General features: G+C 40.0%; 2 protein-coding genes across 2 annotated transcripts; both read left to right on the top strand.

The window, feature by feature from the left end:
* The first annotated feature begins 210 nt into the window (after positions 1-210).
* Positions 211-2,449, top strand: otulina (OTU deubiquitinase with linear linkage specificity a). The gene is made up of 3 exons (XM_042399632.1): positions 211-456; positions 586-707; positions 1,822-2,449. The coding sequence occupies exons 1-3, from the start codon at positions 343-345 to the stop codon at positions 2,243-2,245; spliced, it is 660 nt and encodes a 219-aa protein (XP_042255566.1). The 5' UTR covers positions 211-342; the 3' UTR covers positions 2,246-2,449.
* A 1,934-nt stretch (positions 2,450-4,383) lies between these two features.
* Positions 4,384-17,618, top strand: LOC121888457 (surface protein-like). The gene is made up of 11 exons (XM_042399961.1): positions 4,384-4,724; positions 6,043-6,336; positions 7,311-7,925; positions 8,575-8,757; positions 9,103-9,468; positions 10,540-10,625; positions 10,783-10,880; positions 10,991-11,134; positions 12,396-12,527; positions 15,003-15,272; positions 16,410-17,618. Exons 2-11 carry the CDS (start codon positions 6,188-6,190, stop codon positions 16,617-16,619), a joined length of 2,253 nt encoding a protein of 750 aa, XP_042255895.1. The 5' UTR covers positions 4,384-4,724; positions 6,043-6,187; the 3' UTR covers positions 16,620-17,618.
* The last annotated feature ends 264 nt before the right edge of the window (positions 17,619-17,882 follow it).

Raw genomic sequence — 17,882 nt, 5'->3', positions numbered from 1 at the left:
CCTTCAAGGACCCCTGGGGGTCCCCGGACCCCACTTTGAGAAGCACTGATGTAGGGTGCAGGGCTATTTACAGGAATTAATAAGAGAATTTAATGTAATAGTATAGTAATTGGGCTGATTCACACTCCAATCCAGAAGGTGGCGGTAATGCATCTAAAAGCTATTTGCAAGCCGCCATTAAAACAACAAAAGAAGAAGAATTTACCCCGTTAGGCGCAGGATGATGACGTCACGTACAACAACTAGAAGTTGCTACTGAGGCAGAAAAGTGCGTAGCTGCCTGTCTGATGCTCACACAGTTTCACAGCCAGTAAAACATCCACAGACAGTTTTTTTTTAACGATGTCCTGGTTTAAATCTGTGTCGTACGGAGGAGGAGATGTTTTCGACGAGAGCGGAGACGAGCTGAGTCTGCAGAGTAAAGAGTGGATATCCAACATGAAGAAACGTGTCAGGGTAAACCTGAAGCGGCTTCACAATTTCTTGTTTTACGAGCTCTAAATCAGTGAAACTACTCATGTTCACAGAGCTGTAGGGGTGTGTTTAGTGTGTAAATGTGACTGTGGGATGTTGTTGTGTGAACAGGATGGTTATGTGGACGGTGTTGACGCCGGAGAGGAGGCCTCACTTCAGAGGGGTTTCGACCTGGGATTCAGAGAAGGAGCAGCTCAGACTGTGGCTGTGGGCCGCCTCAAAGGAATAGTAAGGTAAACCATCTAACTTATATAGAGATATATGTACTTATCTGCGTTTTTAGGTTGGTTATGTTAAGTGTTTGCCAAGGACTATTGATTATATTCTGATAGATAGATGCATACATACATACATACATACATACATACATAGTGAAATTAAAGTCAAGTCAATGTTTATTATTGAGGTCGTGATGGTGGTGTACTGAAGTGCATTATATTGAATGGTGTTCCTAATATTTTGCCCCCATCATATATGTTAATGTAGTAAATATTAGGAACACCATTCAATCAATGCACTCCAGTACACCACCACCATCCACTACGACCTCAATAATAAACATAAAATAGAATTATCACCTTTCTGACAACATCAACAAAAACTGGAAATGTATAAGCATCATTAAAGTAGAATTTATGGCAGAGCTGTTGTATTGGATTACATTAGATTGCACATATGTTCTTAATAAAGTAGCCGGTGAGTGTATATTCTGTTCCAAAATATGTTTAATTAACAGTTTTCTCTCATTTTCTTACTTTTCTCCCGTTCACCTCTCCAGGCCTCTAAAAATATTTCAAATGAAAACAATCTAGTTGTGATTAGAGGTCACAATTAGACATTGCTTCATTTTTAAGGAGTCACCAACCAAAATCATTGAGAACCACTGATTTCCGTCATCTTCCTGACCAGTTACTTGTATTATAACTGGGTTTTTTTAGCTATAAACTCATGCATGTTGGTGGTTATTAGTGTGTAGCTTTAGTGTCTTTCATGTGACAATATTTTATGTTACAATCATGCAGCAGAACTACTATTATTAACTGTTGTTGCGGTTAATAATAGAAGTTAATGAACATCAACCAGGAAACTTATCAACTTGTTGTTGTTTTTTTAACATATAATAATCATATATATCAGAAAAGAGTATCTGGTTATTTTTTCAGGCTTTCTATGTTTGTGAACTTTTTAAAAACACTGTAAAGATTTCAGCTTCTTTCTTGCACAGAAACATCATGAGTCTCTTTTGTATTGGCTATTATTAAAGTCTTTTTTTCTGTTAGTCAGATGGTTCTCCCAGTCACTTCTCTGTCCTATTGTATCTGACACTGTTGCCTCTTTGTGTCTCAGTGCTATATGGTGCTGGTGCGAGATCCAACATCCGGAAAACCCCGTCCCAGCCTCTGTGACTGACCTCCTGCAGCGAGTTACACAGCACGAAGACGCGATCACAGAGGGCATCAAGAGGGCTTTGGAGAATCCTCCTCCCAGTGTGAGCGACGTCTCGGAGAGCATGGAAGATCTGGAGGTGGATCAGGGAGATCAGGGTTGTTGCGGAGAAGGATGCAAAGAGGCGGACTGCTGCAGGAGAGGAGAAAAAATGGACCAGGACTTTCCTCACCAGCCACAGAAGCAGTATTCAGGGTCCAGTGACTGCTCCTCCAGCTCAGGAGAAAGTCTTGACAACCTCCTGCAGCGCTGCGTGGATTTAGTGTCGGAGCTCGGACTGCCGCAGGAGCTGATCGCTCACATACACGAGTTGCAGAACATGTAGTGACTGAAGATCAGAGAGCAGAGTCAGAGTGCGTTTGAACCCTTGAATGGACACCATGAGCTGTGACACAAAATAGGTTTTAGTGTGAATTTCTTTTACACAGAAATGAAGTATTTTTGATATTATATAAAATCATATATAATTTGTATACTGTACAATGGTTGAAGATTTTATTTTAAATAAAAATGGATTTGCTATATTTTACTTATTCTGTTCTCATATATTTACATCATTGTCCACCTAAATGAAAAAAACACATTTATATTATAAGCCCTAATTATATTAGGGCTTATTTATTATTGGCCATGTGTTTATTTGTAAAAACAATCAAGAATTGCAGCACAGCTGCTCAAAGCCGTTAGTTTGATTTGTAAATATTTGTCTGTCATCAGATTGGCAGAGTTGCTTTTTTATTCTTGTCTTTTCATGACAAACAGTCAAAAACCATCATTTTACCATCATAAGACAGAGAAAAACAGCAAATCCTCACATTTTAGAAGCCAAAAACAGCAAATGTTTGGCATCTTTCTCCTAATAGTGACTTATATTAATCAGTTATCAGAAATGTGCCGAGTTATTTTTCTGTCGACCGACTTACCGACCAATCGAATAATAGTGCCGACACTGACATACTGTAAATACCAAAATACATGTGGCTTTTGTTTTTTCAGTATATTTTTTACTTTTTTCCATTTAATCAAACTGTACTGATACTATAAGCAGTCCACACATTTCATCATTCCCCGACCCCGGGCCACAAACTAAACAAAGACACCAACAAAAAGCAAAAACAGCACTCTAATTATATAGGATGAGCCAAACTGTCCATAAAACTTTTTTTCTAAATAACAGAACATCTCCTCTTTCTGGCATTTTGCGTTTTACAAAGACGAGATAAAATGTGACCAATGTTTTTGTTTGAACAGGTAACAGAAAATATTCTCATGCACTGAAATGCCATTCTATATAAAGGGCTTTTGTTCATTTATTTGTTCACTTGTTTCTTTTTGAGCGCACAACTCAAGAATGTGGCCACATTTGTTTGCCTGGATCCAGACCTTTGAATCCGCCTACTCCGAGTCGAGCTGACTGATTCTGTTGAAACAGTAATGAGTTGACTTTTCTGTCTGATATCAGGCAACAACTTTGTTCCCTCTTTAACAAATCTTTATATTTTTATTCAATAATAACAATGAAAACATTTTTTAATCACAGTACTGTATTCAAACTATAATGTATATAATTTTCTTTGCAAGTAGATATGACAGGATTAAACTACATAACAAGACAAACAAAGAAAACCTTTTTTTTTTCAAATTATCTTTCCAAGCCAGTAATGTGCAGCATTTACATTCTGTAGGGCTATTTGCACTGACAATAATTATCAGTTACTTTTTAAAAAGTAATTTATTAACTGTTGAGTCCACAATGTATGGAGGACCACAAGTGTCATGGAATGGCTAAAAGGAGAAGTTAAATTGCATAGCTAATATGACAAGTAAAAACAGCAGGGAAATAGAAATGCAAACGGGACTGTAATTTAGTATATTAATGTAATATAATTTTGTAATTGTAATTCTGTAATGTAGTCTATTTATTTAGAGATTAATTCATTAATTTGTGTACGAATTTAGCAATTATTGTCTTTATTGTACAATAAATTATTAATTAATTAGATGCTTTATTACTATTTCCATGATACTTGTGGTCCTCCACAGCTGGGAAATGGAAATGCAAATGAGAAAGGGATTTTCCATTTTAAAAGCCAGATTAATTCAATTTGCGAATTTAGTTTCTTATTTCTCTTTTAAAACTGCATTGTCAAATCGATTTTGAAATTTAATTATTTATGTAGGAATTCATTAATGTATTTTTAAATTATGTACTTATTGACTGTTTTATGTTGTTTTTGTAAATCCTGTTTTAATTTGAACTATTTATTGATGATTAATATTTAATTCGTGTTTTTTATTGGCCATTAAAATATTAATTAGTCAGTTTTTAATTTAGTCTATTTATTTATGGATTAATTAATTTGTAAGCGAATTTACTAGTTATTGTCTTTATTGTGCAATTAGTTATTAATTAATTAAACGCTTTATTACTATTTCCGTGACAGTCGTGGTCCTCCATACTCATGAGGATGACGTCATGCGCTCGGACAGAGCGTGACCCTGCTGCTCCGGCTAAGCTAAGGGGCTCGTATCGACAGATGTAACATAAACACGCGCTGTTTACGAAGTGTGTCGCGTTAAACGGTAATGTTTCCGTCATTATAGGGAGTCACCGGTGTGTCCGCGGTGTTTCTGATGAGTGGCGACCTCTCCGGGTGGCGCATGTTTGTATTTTAAGTTCACCGTGTTGCTAGCTGGCTAGCTTAACTACAAGCCTGTTTTCCCTGCGAAGCAAAAGTGAAAGAGAAATCGCAGCTTCATGATTGAAAGCTTGTGGAGTTTGTCTCCATTAAAGCTCAACCGAGGTACGTATCTCGTCTTTATTAACGTGACAGTGACAGTTGGCTATGTGTTGTGTGAAATATGTTATGTATTAACGTCTTTCCTTGTGTTTCAGTGGCACTAAAATGTGAGTTAGTTATGATTTTATACACTAAATACACAGTATCGCGCTACAACACGCTGTATTCTGTTGGTTGAAATCTAAAATGCTTCCCGGATAGATTTGAGAAATGTAGAAAGGTTTCAGCCAAAGAAGTGAGCCTATAATAATGTACAATTTCTGCAATTGGCACTTAAGCAGTATATATATATTTATATATATTTTATTATGACGCCAACACATTTGTCCGCACCCAATACCTTTCTGAAATCCTCAAGGTGTTTCTAATAATATCAGAGAAGAGAAGATAAAATATCACACTGTGATATAAAATAATATAAAACAATATAAAAGTCTTCCTTGTTCCAAATTGTCCCAGTTCATGTGCTTTTCCTAATGTGGGACAGTTCAGGCTGAAATATAGTAAACTCATTGGGAAACTAAAAGGTCTAAATCACCTTAATTTATACAATAAAAACCTCCAGTTTATGCTCACATTTGGTCATTTCAGTAAATATAGTGTTTTTGCTGTCACTGATAGTATAGTAATGTATTATGTATTAATATTAGTAACAATATAATTTGCAACCTGCCTTAAAATAAGTAAAAATTAAGCATTACAAGTCTAAGACCCCTCAATAACTGCTGGTATTGTACTTAAATGCATATTTCACCAATTTAACAACATATATGACTGTCCGACATTAAAATAACCCTGATATCCCACATTGCAAACCACATTTTCTAAAGTGGGACATGTAAAATTGACTGAAATGGAAAAAAAAAAAAGAAGTGTTCATAATGATTGTTTTGTGATAGTTATGAGAATGCGGTGTTTCCCCTAGAATTTTTCCCAGGCTCGGTGGTTTGCACCGAAAAAACCCTAAATAGACGAGGTACTCATATCGCGTCAAGAGTTTCCCTGGCAACAACACAGAGGTTGACTCATGTTTCAGAACAGTGCAGCACAGAGGCTCCCAAAAACATATGATTATTGATTTCCAAATGAATGGATATTAGGTGTTATTTTTGGCATTAAAGAAAAGGTTTTTTTGGCCCGGTGGGGCCTCTTATAGGCCTGGTGGCCCACCAGGCCTGTACAATCATAGGGGAAACACTGGAATGAACTATCTCATTGTGATGCTGTGTATATGTAACCCGTTCTCAAGACTCTCTCTCTTGTTGTAACACCACGAGTCTTCAAGTTACTCATCCAGTGATGTTGCACATTCTTCCTGTAGGTGTCAATCCCTTGACCCTCTTCGTCATGGACTCCTGAAATCTCCAGCCTTCAGCGACTCATCAGGTCGCTCGCTGTTGTTTTGGAGCAGAGGTCATCGTTCAGCCTGATACCTGTCTGACCTCCCAGGCCGAGGGAGCGAGCAGATGGGGAACAGTTGCTGTCACGCTGAGAGTCCCTGTGGCAGTGAGGAGGAAAGAAGCGGTTTGCTGAAAAATGACTCGAAGGCCACGACGGCCACAGGCGAAACCACTGTGGTGGGCACGTGTGGTCCTGAAGGAGGTGATGACGTGAGGTGAGATAACCTGTGCAGTGATGATTCCCTTTTTTTTGAGCCCCTTTTTCTTACCTCAGTACTATGTTGCTCCATGGTTCAGTCATAGCTTTTCCAGCAGTTGGTTACTTCCTCAAAGATATTTATAATCCCACAGATGAAGAGTGTAGAAGGGAGCAGAGTAAATCTTTTCATGTCCTTAAGGGGCAATTTGGCTCACATGCAGCAACCATTAATAATAAACTTCACTGTTACTTGTCATCAAAACCATCTTGAGAACATAGTGAGAAGAAGAAGAAGGCCAGAAACCAGCTGACACCCCTGCTGCTTTTTTTATTTAAAAAGCAAATAGCCAATGGAATAAAAGATGGCGCTCATCTGTTAGTTAAGAGGTGAAACATCCATCCTGATTAACTCTGAGCTTTCTGTGTGGCCCTGACTTGATACAAGCCGTGAAGATCATTTAATTATGTAAATATTATATAACATATTCACAATTTTTAGCAGTTGGTGTTTGTTTTTCAGACTGAAGTAATCAACAGATCGTAGCTGCTGAAAGTGACTCAACAAAGGAAGTTTATAACACTTACGAAAGATATTTGTCAGCGTTGAAATTTACTTTAGATTCTTGAGGAAGATTAACAGGCTGTCTAACTGTCTGCCTGTGAAAATATTGGATCTAAACATTAGTTTTGACTCAGGCTAACATTTTATCATTCTGGGCAGACTGGAGACATCTGTGAAATGTTTGCACAACTTGTAATGTTATAACAGTGAGTCATTTTCAGGAAGAGAAACATTTTTTTTGTTATTACACCACATACACCAGTGAAAAGTGAAAAGAGAGCTTCAGAATATTATTGGTGGTCACATATGTAATCATGAAAAAGGCTTTTACTCTTGATATGAAAAGCTGTAAATTAGTGAGGGCTCTGTTATGTTTTTGTCGCGTTATGTGATCTCTTTGCTCATGCTCTATGTGTTGTGTCACTTAGGAAAACAGCTGATGAGGCCAATATAAAGGCTGGGGCTGTGCAGGTGAAGCAGAGTCCTGAGAACGGAGAGCCCAGTAACACTCAGGAGAACGGACCCCTGCAGAAGGAAGGCACACCGACAGCTACGTTTTCTCCCATTAAAGGGCCCAAACTTAAAGAAAACTCCACCAGAGCACAAGATAAACATATAAAGGGAACCCCGGCCGGCAGCGGACAAGCTGAACCTCTGCATTGCACTTTAAACGTCCCGCATGAAGGAAGCGCTGCAGATGATCGGGAGGGTTTCGCAGCAACAAATGCGGCGACAGCGGAAGAAAATCCAGCTGCAGTGCAGGATAAAACCCCAGATGGCATCACACAAACAGCCGAGGCCAAAAACACTTCCCACACTGAGACAAACGCAACAAGAGAGCACATTACATTGGACAGTAGTCACAATGATAATGAAGACGCAGCCTTCAAAGTCACTATTGATGATACTGCAGCTGAGCCATCGGGGGAGTTTTCTCAAAACAATGAAGTGTTGTCTGTGCCAAACACTCAGCTCGCCGCAGCAGCTCGTCAGGTGTCGTCCATCCCTGTGATTAGTCAGGAGATCCACTCAGAGTCTAGCTGGTAAGCATATTTTTTGCTGCACAAAATTAGGTTTATTTTTCTGGGTTTTATCATTTTTAATACCTCTAAAACTTCTTCCACTAAAATTAGACGACCTGTGATGGGATTTTCAACATCTAAAAGAGATACCATCATATATATCTATTCTAGAAGAAGGTAATCTGATTATTGAGGTCTTTATATCTTCCATTTCACCCAGACTTATCTGTACAATTGGGAAATGTGACAAAATAACTTGTGAAATAGTTGAGATTTTTGCCGTTCAGTCCAGTATATGTGGAGGAGGTTTTGCATTACTGAGGCTCTGTTGCAAAATAAATGAGCAAGTGCTGCTTAATGACATTACTGATAATATTAGATTATATATTACATGAATTTGGCAGAAGCTGACTTACAGTAAGTGCAGATTTCGTAAAAACTTGGAAGAACATTCCTCTCACACAAACAACTCAGAGTACAAGTTTTTTTTTGTGATAATATAAACAGACACTCCCCTCTGGTTACAACATCTGTAACGGTTTATCAATTCACCTTCCAATATTTTGATATTAAACTACATTATGCTATGATAGAAGATTCTGTCCGCATCACCTAACCCTACATCTGTGCAGTCTGCATTAACGTCTCTCTCCTGTCATCCTGTGTGTAGTGCTGTGACAGAGGATCCAGAGGGTTCTTCGGTGTGTAAGGAGGCCGATCCTGAAGACATAAAAAACCACGATGGGTCTGAGTCTCATCCTGGATCGGAGCCCTCAGGACTCAACGACAGCGGTGAGGAAAGAGACTCTGTCAGCGAGCCAGTGACCACAGATCCAGCAGACGCCAGCGAGAGGTCAGGTTCTGATTTTGTGACATCAAAACAAGACACTTGTTTACATAAAGTGTGTGTTTTTGTTTTTCTCTGTCTGACCACTAGGGGGCATAGAGACAACACTGCTTGTTTTATTAGCAGATTATTATCAGACTCCCCTTTTATGTTTTGCACTGCTCTTCTTTTCTTCCTCATACCTTCTTATTTACTTTCTCCTACAGTATTTGTACACATATTTGAATATATGTTTCATGATGTAAAATGTCATTTAAGTGGCACATTTAGTGTAATACGTTTATAATATATGAATAATGAAATGATTGTATGTTAAGCAGGAAAAGTGACAGAAGTGTTTGCTCTCTCCAGCTCAAAGTCCAATCAGGATGAAAAGCCTGATCCTAAATGTTCAACTACAAGCTCAAACGAGGTCCCGTCCTCGGAGAACATCACACAGGATAACGGGGTGGAAAGTACTTTGGAGGTGCAGAACAAAGATGTAGATGTTCCCAAGGAGAACAATGAGATGAAGGAAGAGAAGGAGGAGGAGGAGGAAGAGGAGGAGGGGGCGGCGGAGAAGGCTCCCACCGAGGCTGTGAATCAGGCTGACAAAGATGCTGAGACTCAGGAGGGAACTGGAGAAGAGCGGCGGGCGGCAGGGAACTCATCCGCCGATGTGGATGAGAAACCTGTCACAGAGAAGGGAGAGTTTTCTGAAGATGGTTTGGGGAACAGGTTTGTAAAGATCTTCTTTTTTTTTTTTTTATAGTTTTATAGTCCTGAATCTGATGTCAACACCACACCTGTTAGTCATTTTATTCGCTGAAAGATTCAGAGGCTGCAACGATGCTCCCGTAAACCTGAAACATAACGTCGCTGTGAGACACGATGCAGGAAGTGACTGTTTATAAGTGGGAGGAAATGTAACAAATACACAAAATGACAAATTTATTTTCATTTATTCTTCCATTAACAGAGACGTTGTTGAAACTAGTTGTGCTCTGGGGTTTAATGTGTGTATGTGACCACTGATAACACTACAGAGGAACCACTGAGAATACACAGTTGTCCAGAAGAGAAAGTTATGGGAATTTATTTATAAAAAACATGGGAATTGTCGTGTATGGTATGCAAGATTGGTCAACAAATTCAAAAATAGTTTGTCATTTGTTTATTTTAGGGGGGGACAGTTTTATTATAGTGTCATTGGAGAGTAGACAGGAAATGAAGAGGAGAGAAAGATGCTGTATGACATGCAATAACAACGGTCCGCTGCCTGAATCAAACTGCAGATGTTGCAGTTATGTTGCATTTTCTTCTTTTTTTATTTTATTACAGTTATAATTCTTCATTTTAAAGTTTGTAAATGTGTTAGCAGGCAGTTGCTTATTCACACACGCAGCAAATACACAAGCAACATTATCATTCACTCCAAGTCATGTTACTGTTCACATAAATTCACTCTCCTTTTAGCTCCGTGTTGGACTCCACCTTATGAAACTCTCATAGCAGCTAAATGCTTCACGACGTTCATGTTCTATGTCGCTAACTTTGCCGTTTGATGTTGTTTTACGCTGATACCAGCTGCTTTCTGTGGCAGAAACTGAGGTTGATAAGAGACGGTGGGAGTGAACCAAATCAAAACAATTTCATGTGGCGGAGGAGAACCGCAGTATCGGTTCTCATTCTCTGTCTGTGTGTCACTACGAGCGACCCCCCTTTCACGTGTAATTTAAGCATTTGCTCTCATAAAACTATTGATTTAAGTATTGCGCTCATGTGTTATGTGTTGTTGTTTCCTCTTAGTGAAGAAGACCTGTACAGAGGAGCCGAGGAGCTGTCAGCATCTCAGACTAATAAAGCAGGACCTCCACCTGCGTTAGAAACTACACGTCAGTACATCAACATCACACATCTGTGTAATTAGACAGCAACAAAAAACACAAACAGCACTTCTTTTGTTTTGTCATGTAAGCAAAAAGACAAAAGTCCTTTTGTTTTGTCCATCACATCCTCTTATTCACTTTTCTCTTTCCTCACTCCCAAAAGTGGAGGACAGATGCAGTTTGGCCCCAGCGGTGGATATTTTGTCTTACAGCGAGAGAGAGTGGAAAGGAAATACTGCCAAAAGTGCTCTCATTAGAAAGGTCGGTGCCTGTGGCTCCTGGGAAGAAGTGTTTCAGATTAAAGCCAGTTGTTGTGTTTTTCGCTGTAATGGCTGAGAGACTTCCTGTTGTGTCCCTGTGTGCTGCTGCAGGGTTATAAAGAGATGTCCCAGAGGTTTGGCAGCTTGAGGAGAGTGAGGGGGGACAACTACTGCGCTCTCAGAGCCACGTTGTTCCAGGTGCTCTCCCACAGCACCCAGCTGCCTGCGTGGCTGCAGGAGGAGGACATCACTACGGTAAAGGCTCAGTTAATGAGGCAACGCCTCCCTTGGTTATTGTTGCTATGCCTGTCAACCTTTCCACCGTGGCATGGCACATAAACAGTCTATAATTATAACCGAGGCAGATTTAGGTAACGCTACCACTAGACAATTCTGAGTAATTTTCTAAACAATACTTTGATTTCAGGCAACGTTTGACAAAAGCAGTCTCTCATCCTAGCTGGTGATCATCGATTTTGTCGGCTTAAATGACAAGATGGAGTAACTATGTAGTGAAATAAAGAAACATTTTTCTCATATTACAGTGTAGAGCTGTCTTTGTATTAATAGGGAAAAATGTAAGATCAGACTGTTATTGCGTTCTAACGTAACCCTGTTGGGCTGCTTAGTTTACATACAGTACAAAAGTTTGGACACACTTTACTTGTTTCACTTTAAACGTCAGCTGGATTAGAAGAAGCTTCAAGATGAGGACTATCTGATGTGTTTGTCAAACGTAACACTAGTGTAATTATTACCCCGAATCCAATTTTAAGGAGACATATCATGCACATTTACAGGTATGTGTTTTTAGCCTGGGGCTCTACTGGAATATCTTTGCATGATTTACTGCAATAACCTGGAACAGACGGCCGTTTCTGGGCATGTACGATGAGCTGTCAGCTAGTTGGCAAGGTAGAAAAAAATAAGCGTCAGAGCAGGTTGAAGCCCCGGCTTTTAACTCGCAGGGAACATTTCTATATATGTTAACCTGAAGTTTTCCAACTTTGACGATGTTTAGCATAGATATCTGACATCACAACAGTGTATAAATAACAGATAATCACAAAAAGCATGAAATGTCCCCTTTAAGAACACAGCAGAGTGGAATGGCAGTCGTCAATAGAGGATTTTTTTTTTAACAACATTTAACCTCACAATAATAAAATGCTCCTTGACCTCAGAAGTCACTACTGCAGGCACTAAGCTGGTTAGCCAGACATGCTAACGATTGCAACTTACGTAAAAGTAAATAAAAACCCAATTTAATTCATTCCTCACATTGCTTTTGTGTTTTGTGTTTTGGACCAGATGAAAAAGACGCCACCCTCCAAACCGCTGCATGCGTACCGCTTCAACATGCAGAGAAATAGAGGACTGTCAGTTTCATTAGACAATTAAGTGCAAATAAAATAAAAAACTTAACTTGCCTATATGTGTTAATCGTGTCAGTGCTTCGGCTCCGGACGACACATCTGGTCTTACATCTTAACATTTTAATGCTTTGTGTTTACAGCTGCCGAAGGAACTTGAGGCCCAGGAAGGGCTGATAAGTCAGTGGACATTTCCTGGGGAGTGCCTACAGGGAGATGGGACGAAAGATGTCACCCAGCAGCTAAAAGGCTACGTGGAGCTTCTCCGAAAGAAGGTAGCGCTTGTACATCTGCTCAGATGATACAGTGAGAAAATATTTTTCAAGACAGAACGATTAAACCACAGCACTATTTTTAAGCCATCAGTGGACACTGAGGGTATTGATATTCATCCACAGAGCTTTTTGGATGTGATTGCTACCACATGTTAAAGGGAGGTAGTTTGCTCCGTCTCGCATGGTTGTTTTTTTTTTTTCTGTGTGTCATTAAAACAGCCCAGTAATACTCTAAAGGATTTGGAGGGATGGATGGACCTTCAGCCTCAAAGAAACAGTTTCAACTGTTAAAACCACAAGTGCCTCTTTACTATAACAGTTTGAGGCCCTTCGGCAGAATTTATAGTTAGTCGCTGCCACTGTTAGCTTGTGAGGAATTTTGGTGTTTACTGCACACACGTTTTTAAAAAAAAACAGACCTCTCTCGCTCTATGAGTGCTAGCTGTGTGCCTGCCATTATTGGTCACATAGTTACACTGTTGTGTTGTGTGTTATTCTGGTTTGCACTGGTTCCACAAGTATTGCTTTTTATGTACACTACTATATTTAGCTCCTCAAAAAACACCGGGTTGGAAAAGCTGATATTTTGTTCTAGTTGAGGTGATTCAACTCTGTGGGGATTTTTGAGGCTGTAGTTTCTATTGTTTGGATTAAAATATCCCCTGAAAGCTCCTTTCAGAGCAAATATTCCCAGGGACTAAATTAAGGCATTAAAATCGAGAACTAAAAGTCCTCTTTGCACTTCACTGTTTGCATTGTTACGGCATCTCAGGAACTCTGAAGATTCATCAAATAGACTGATGACAGCTTGAAAAAAATATGGCTTTGTTTGAGATGACACAACTCAGGCAAACACAAGTTATGTTTACACTTAGTGTTAACTCACCATTGTGTTTATCCTTGAGATCTAACAATGGTATTAAATGTATTTCCTTCCTGAGGAAACATTTGCAAAGCCTTGTTGCAAAGTTTGTCTTGTTGCAAAGTCGTCTTCTTTCCTGCCTTTTTGCTGGGGGATTGCTGCTGGTTTTTAGGGCATTGCAGCCGCTCGTAGATTAGTGGGGGAGTGGTTTGTGTGTCGCGTCACCCAAGCGTGCATGCATGTGTGTCCCTGTTCACATGCATGATACAACCCACTCATCAAAAACTGCTCCATAATGCTAGTAGAAACTCCATAGAGAACCATTTTAAATAAACCAGTCAATCAAAGTAGAGCTGCAACTATTTTGATTATAGAAGAATCATTTTTCTTTTTTGTTTTGTTCTGTTTACAAATTCTTAAATGTGAATATTTTCTGGTTGTCTGGTTCTGCTTCTATGACAGTAAACTGAATATTTTTGGGGTTTTGACTGTTGGTTGGGAAAACATTTGAGGACGTCACCTTGGGCTTCGGGTTAGGGAGGATCAAGGAACTCCACTGATTTTACACATGAAACTCTGTTTACAGACTTCTGTGAACTGCACATGTGAAAAAAATTATAAAAGCCTTTTGTGGCTCCAGAGAGAATCATGAATTTTGATAAATTTTCTCAAGTTATGTCACTTGAATCAGCAAGTTTGAAAATAAAAACAATATCCGTTGGCGTGGAGTTAGAAAGGAAGTGATGCTATCAGATCTCTGTAGCTCACTTCTCATCTCTGCTGGAGGCTACCAGCATAACACACCTGAGTCTGTACAGTCCAGTCAGGCGTCAATCGAGTTGATTTGCATTGTGGGTAATGTAGGTGACAGGTTTTGACAAGAAAGAAGAAAGCAAGGAATAAAACAGACGATATCTGTGATTCTGCTGCATCGATTTTAATACTTTTTTTTTTTAAAGTTGTCCATCATGAGTCTGAGAGCAAAGCTGAATCAATAAAGTTCTCCTTCAATCCATCAAATTAGCCGTCGATATTCATCAAGAGGATGAATCCTGATTATCTTTTGTCTAACACCATCATCAAGCCACAGTGCGAACTTTGCACACTGGATATCTCATAATCTAATCATCGTAATAAAGCTGCATCAATGAGTAGACCAACAGAAAATTTAATCTGCAACTATTTTGATTATCAATTATCGTTATCAAAATGCAAAAATTCTCTGGTTCCAGCTTCTTAAATGTGAATATTTTCTGTTTCTATGTCAGTAAAGTGAATATCTTTGGGTTATGGACTGTTTGTCAAGATAAATCAAGACTTTTTAGGTTGTGTCTTTGGCTTTGGGTAGCGGTTATTGATATTTTTCACCATTTCCTGACATTTGTCGATTTATCAACAAAATAATTGACAGATAAATCAATAATGAAGCCCTACATCATTAGTAATATTTGCTGAATGCCTCCAATTTAAATTTAAATAATGTTAGCAGAAAATCCTCACATTCATGAAGCTGTAACTAGCAAAATTTTGGTATTTCTACTTAATAAGTGACCTCAGTGATCAAATGTTTATCAAAAATAGTCATCGATTCATCTCATTGATTTGTCCTCCAGTGGCAGGCGGCGGTGGACTGCTGCTCGGCTGCGGAGCGGCAGCAGCTGTGCGAGCGCGTGTTCCAGGGAGGAGAAGAAGAGTTGGGGCTGCTGGAGGCGCTCAAGCTGCTGATGCTGGGCAGAGCGGTGGAGCTGCACGGCTGCATGCAGGGCGGCGGAGACGTCCCTTTATTCTGCTGGTTGCTGTTCGCGCGGGACTCATCCGACTGCCCGCGCTCCTTCCTCTCCAACCACCTCAGCCACGTGGGCCTCAGCGCCGGGCTGGAGCAGGTAAAAGAAACCTTTTTTTTTTTTTTTAACGTGTCCAGATCAACCGCAGCTCACTTCAGAAGGTATTTGAGGGCGTGTTTTACTGACAGCGTACAGATGCTCCTTGGCAGGTGGGGTTAGGCTGGATTTAGACCAAAACGCCAGTCCTCCTGTTCATTTAGGCTGTGAGGGTTTTGGCCGCAGCAGCCTGCAGCGAGGAAGTTGATCCAGAATCAACTTTCCGAGACATGCAACCTGACGTCACGCTGGCCAATCAGAGCCGGCGATCAGACCGATCAGAGCTGTACAACACTGCCACAAGGCAGAACAAAGACCTAACTAGGAACTCTTTGTTTGATAACGTTAAAAGTAAAGTTTGACTTTGTTTTCGGCTTCCTGACTCGATTTTTTAAATATACAAGAGAAAAAAAGAGAGAGAGCAGCTGTGGTCAAGCGAGCTAGAGAGTGAATGAAGAGAGGGAGTGGCGGTAGCGTGGAAAGCTGGTGAATCAGATCATTAAAATGTTATTTTCTGATTGTTTCACAGCAGTAACGTTCTAGAGGACAAATAAACCCGCCCACACACCTCTTCTCATCCCTACCGCAAACACCTCATCCGGCGTGAATGCGGCCTGAGGGTTAGTTAGCTTCGTCACTTATGTGAACCTCGATGATAAACATCACTTAAAAGATAGTAGCTGCTGGGAATTTCTTGTCCTTTTGAACCCAGCAAAACATTTCTTTTGAAGTTAACAGTAGTGTTCGTTAGTAATGAATAAAAACAGCAATTAACGACAGATGTCATGAGATCGGGTGTGTAGTGATTTCATAATCTGAACCCTGAACTGTACAACATGCAGGCGCTTGTGCTGTTTTCCCTCTTTCTCAAGCTGTGATGATGCTGCTGCTGCTGCTGCTGCATCATCAGCCTCAGGGGTGAGCAGGTTTCAGGAAGGGCATGTCGTTGAGTGATTTAATTGTTACATTCACTCTTTAATTAAAGCCTTTATAGACACGGTTCCCATAAAGACGCCCCGCCCGTTAAAATATCATGCTCGAGCAGCTGATTAAACATTGTGCTTTTGAAGGAGCATCCATTTTTAATCCGCGCTTCTCCGCAACTGCAATTATCTCCCTTCTTCGTTGCTTTCCGTGCAGGTGGAGATGTTTCTGCTGGGCTACGCCTTGCAGTGCACCATTCAAGTTTACAGACTGTACAAGGCTGACACAGAGGAGTTTGTCACCTATTACCCGGACGACCACAAGGACGACTGGCCGTCCGTGTGCCTCGTCACGGAGGACGACCGCCACTATAACGTGCCAGTCGAGGAAGCCGCAGAGCTACCCAAGGAGCTGCCCTCCAGCTGATTGCCACTGCAGAGAAATCTCCTGCCATAGAAACACTCCTCAGGTCGATCAAGATGAATAGATTTACACCAATTTAAAAAAAAAAAAATGCTGATTTGAGACCCTGTGCAAGGTGTGGTTTACACATTTTTGTACACACTGTACTGTAAACAGAGTTTTCTATTTGGATATGTGTACATATATGTGCATCAGACGTTGGAGAGTCATCTCAGTTTGGTCGAAATTAGTTTGCAGGGTGTCGTTTTGAGTTTCAGCTGGAGAAAAAAAACCAAACGTTTTTCTTTGTAAAATCAAAATCAATACAACAGAGCTGCCAACAGCACAAACATGATTAGATGTTTGGTGTCTACACTGGAATTTTGGCACTTTTTTGATACAGATTTGTGTATTAATTTATTGTTTGATTATGTCCAAGAAACAAATGTATTTAGTGTGACAGACTTCAGGTGTCGAGTGAAACAGCTGAATCAGTCCGTGAAGGGTTTGATCATTTATCAGGTTTAACAACAGCTCACAACCAGGTGACGACCGGAGGACTTGGAAGATTAATCGCAACCTCTGTGTCAGAGGCGTGATTCGTCATGGTTTGTGTGTATGTTTCAAAGTGTGCGTGTGTGTGTGTGTGTGTGTGTGTGTGTGTGTGTGTGTGTGTGTGTGTCAAACTCAATGTGTAACATGTTGCCTTTAACCAAGCTGTTCTGAAGGGGGGGGGGGGGGGAAAAAAAAAAAAAAAACGTGCCAATGTTGCTAAGAAATACTGGCAACAGTCAAACCACCAGCCGCAGGATTCAGTAGTGAAGGGTCGCTTGGTCCTCCATGTTGCCTTAGAAATAATGCACAATAAGAATGAATGTTGGTTATTAGTGATCAGAGGCTAATTGCCCTAATTCCAGAGCAGGTGAAGGTGTTAACAGTAACGTTGATTATGCTATTTGCAGGATTGTTCTTGCACTGTCAGATTTTTTGGATGGCGTTTGAATAAAATTAAAGTACAATTTTTGTAAGTCTTTTTTTTTCTTCTTCATTACAAATGGTCCCTAATGTGCTGTTTGTTCTTTTAACTGATAATAGAGTAATAATCTTTGTCCATGAAAGACTTTTTGGTATAAAAAAGGACTAAATATGTGTTCACACATTGCCCGTACACAACTTTATGTCCACTATTGTGTCACCTTCTTTAAATGTACAAGTTTCTGGCAATTTGACGGGTTAACTTTCAAACTTTTCTACATTCTGGGGTTTAATAAGATCAGAGGAAAAGGG

This window comes from Thunnus maccoyii, chromosome 21 (assembly GCF_910596095.1).
Source record: "Thunnus maccoyii chromosome 21, fThuMac1.1, whole genome shotgun sequence".
NCBI lineage: Eukaryota > Metazoa > Chordata > Actinopteri > Scombriformes > Scombridae > Thunnus > Thunnus maccoyii.
Note: the sequence above shows the minus strand (reverse complement) of the source record. Positions and strands in the feature narration are given on the sequence as shown.

Excerpts from the sequence above, each read along its gene's own strand:
- otulina (XM_042399632.1), top strand. The coding sequence starts at position 343 with ATGTCCTGGTTTAAATCTGTGTCGTACGGAGGAGGAGATGTTTTCGAC. Across the intron at positions 457-585 it reads ACATGAAGAAACGTGTCAGG|GATGGTTATGTGGACGGTGT; the intron begins GTAAACCTGAAG and ends TTGTGTGAACAG. Across the intron at positions 708-1,821 it reads CGCCTCAAAGGAATAGTAAG|TGCTATATGGTGCTGGTGCG; the intron begins GTAAACCATCTA and ends TTTGTGTCTCAG.
- LOC121888457 (XM_042399961.1), top strand. The coding sequence starts at position 6,188 with ATGGGGAACAGTTGCTGTCACGCTGAGAGTCCCTGTGGCAGTGAGGAG. Across the intron at positions 10,881-10,990 it reads AAAGTGCTCTCATTAGAAAG|GGTTATAAAGAGATGTCCCA; the intron begins GTCGGTGCCTGT and ends GTGCTGCTGCAG. Across the intron at positions 15,273-16,409 it reads TCAGCGCCGGGCTGGAGCAG|GTGGAGATGTTTCTGCTGGG; the intron begins GTAAAAGAAACC and ends CTTTCCGTGCAG.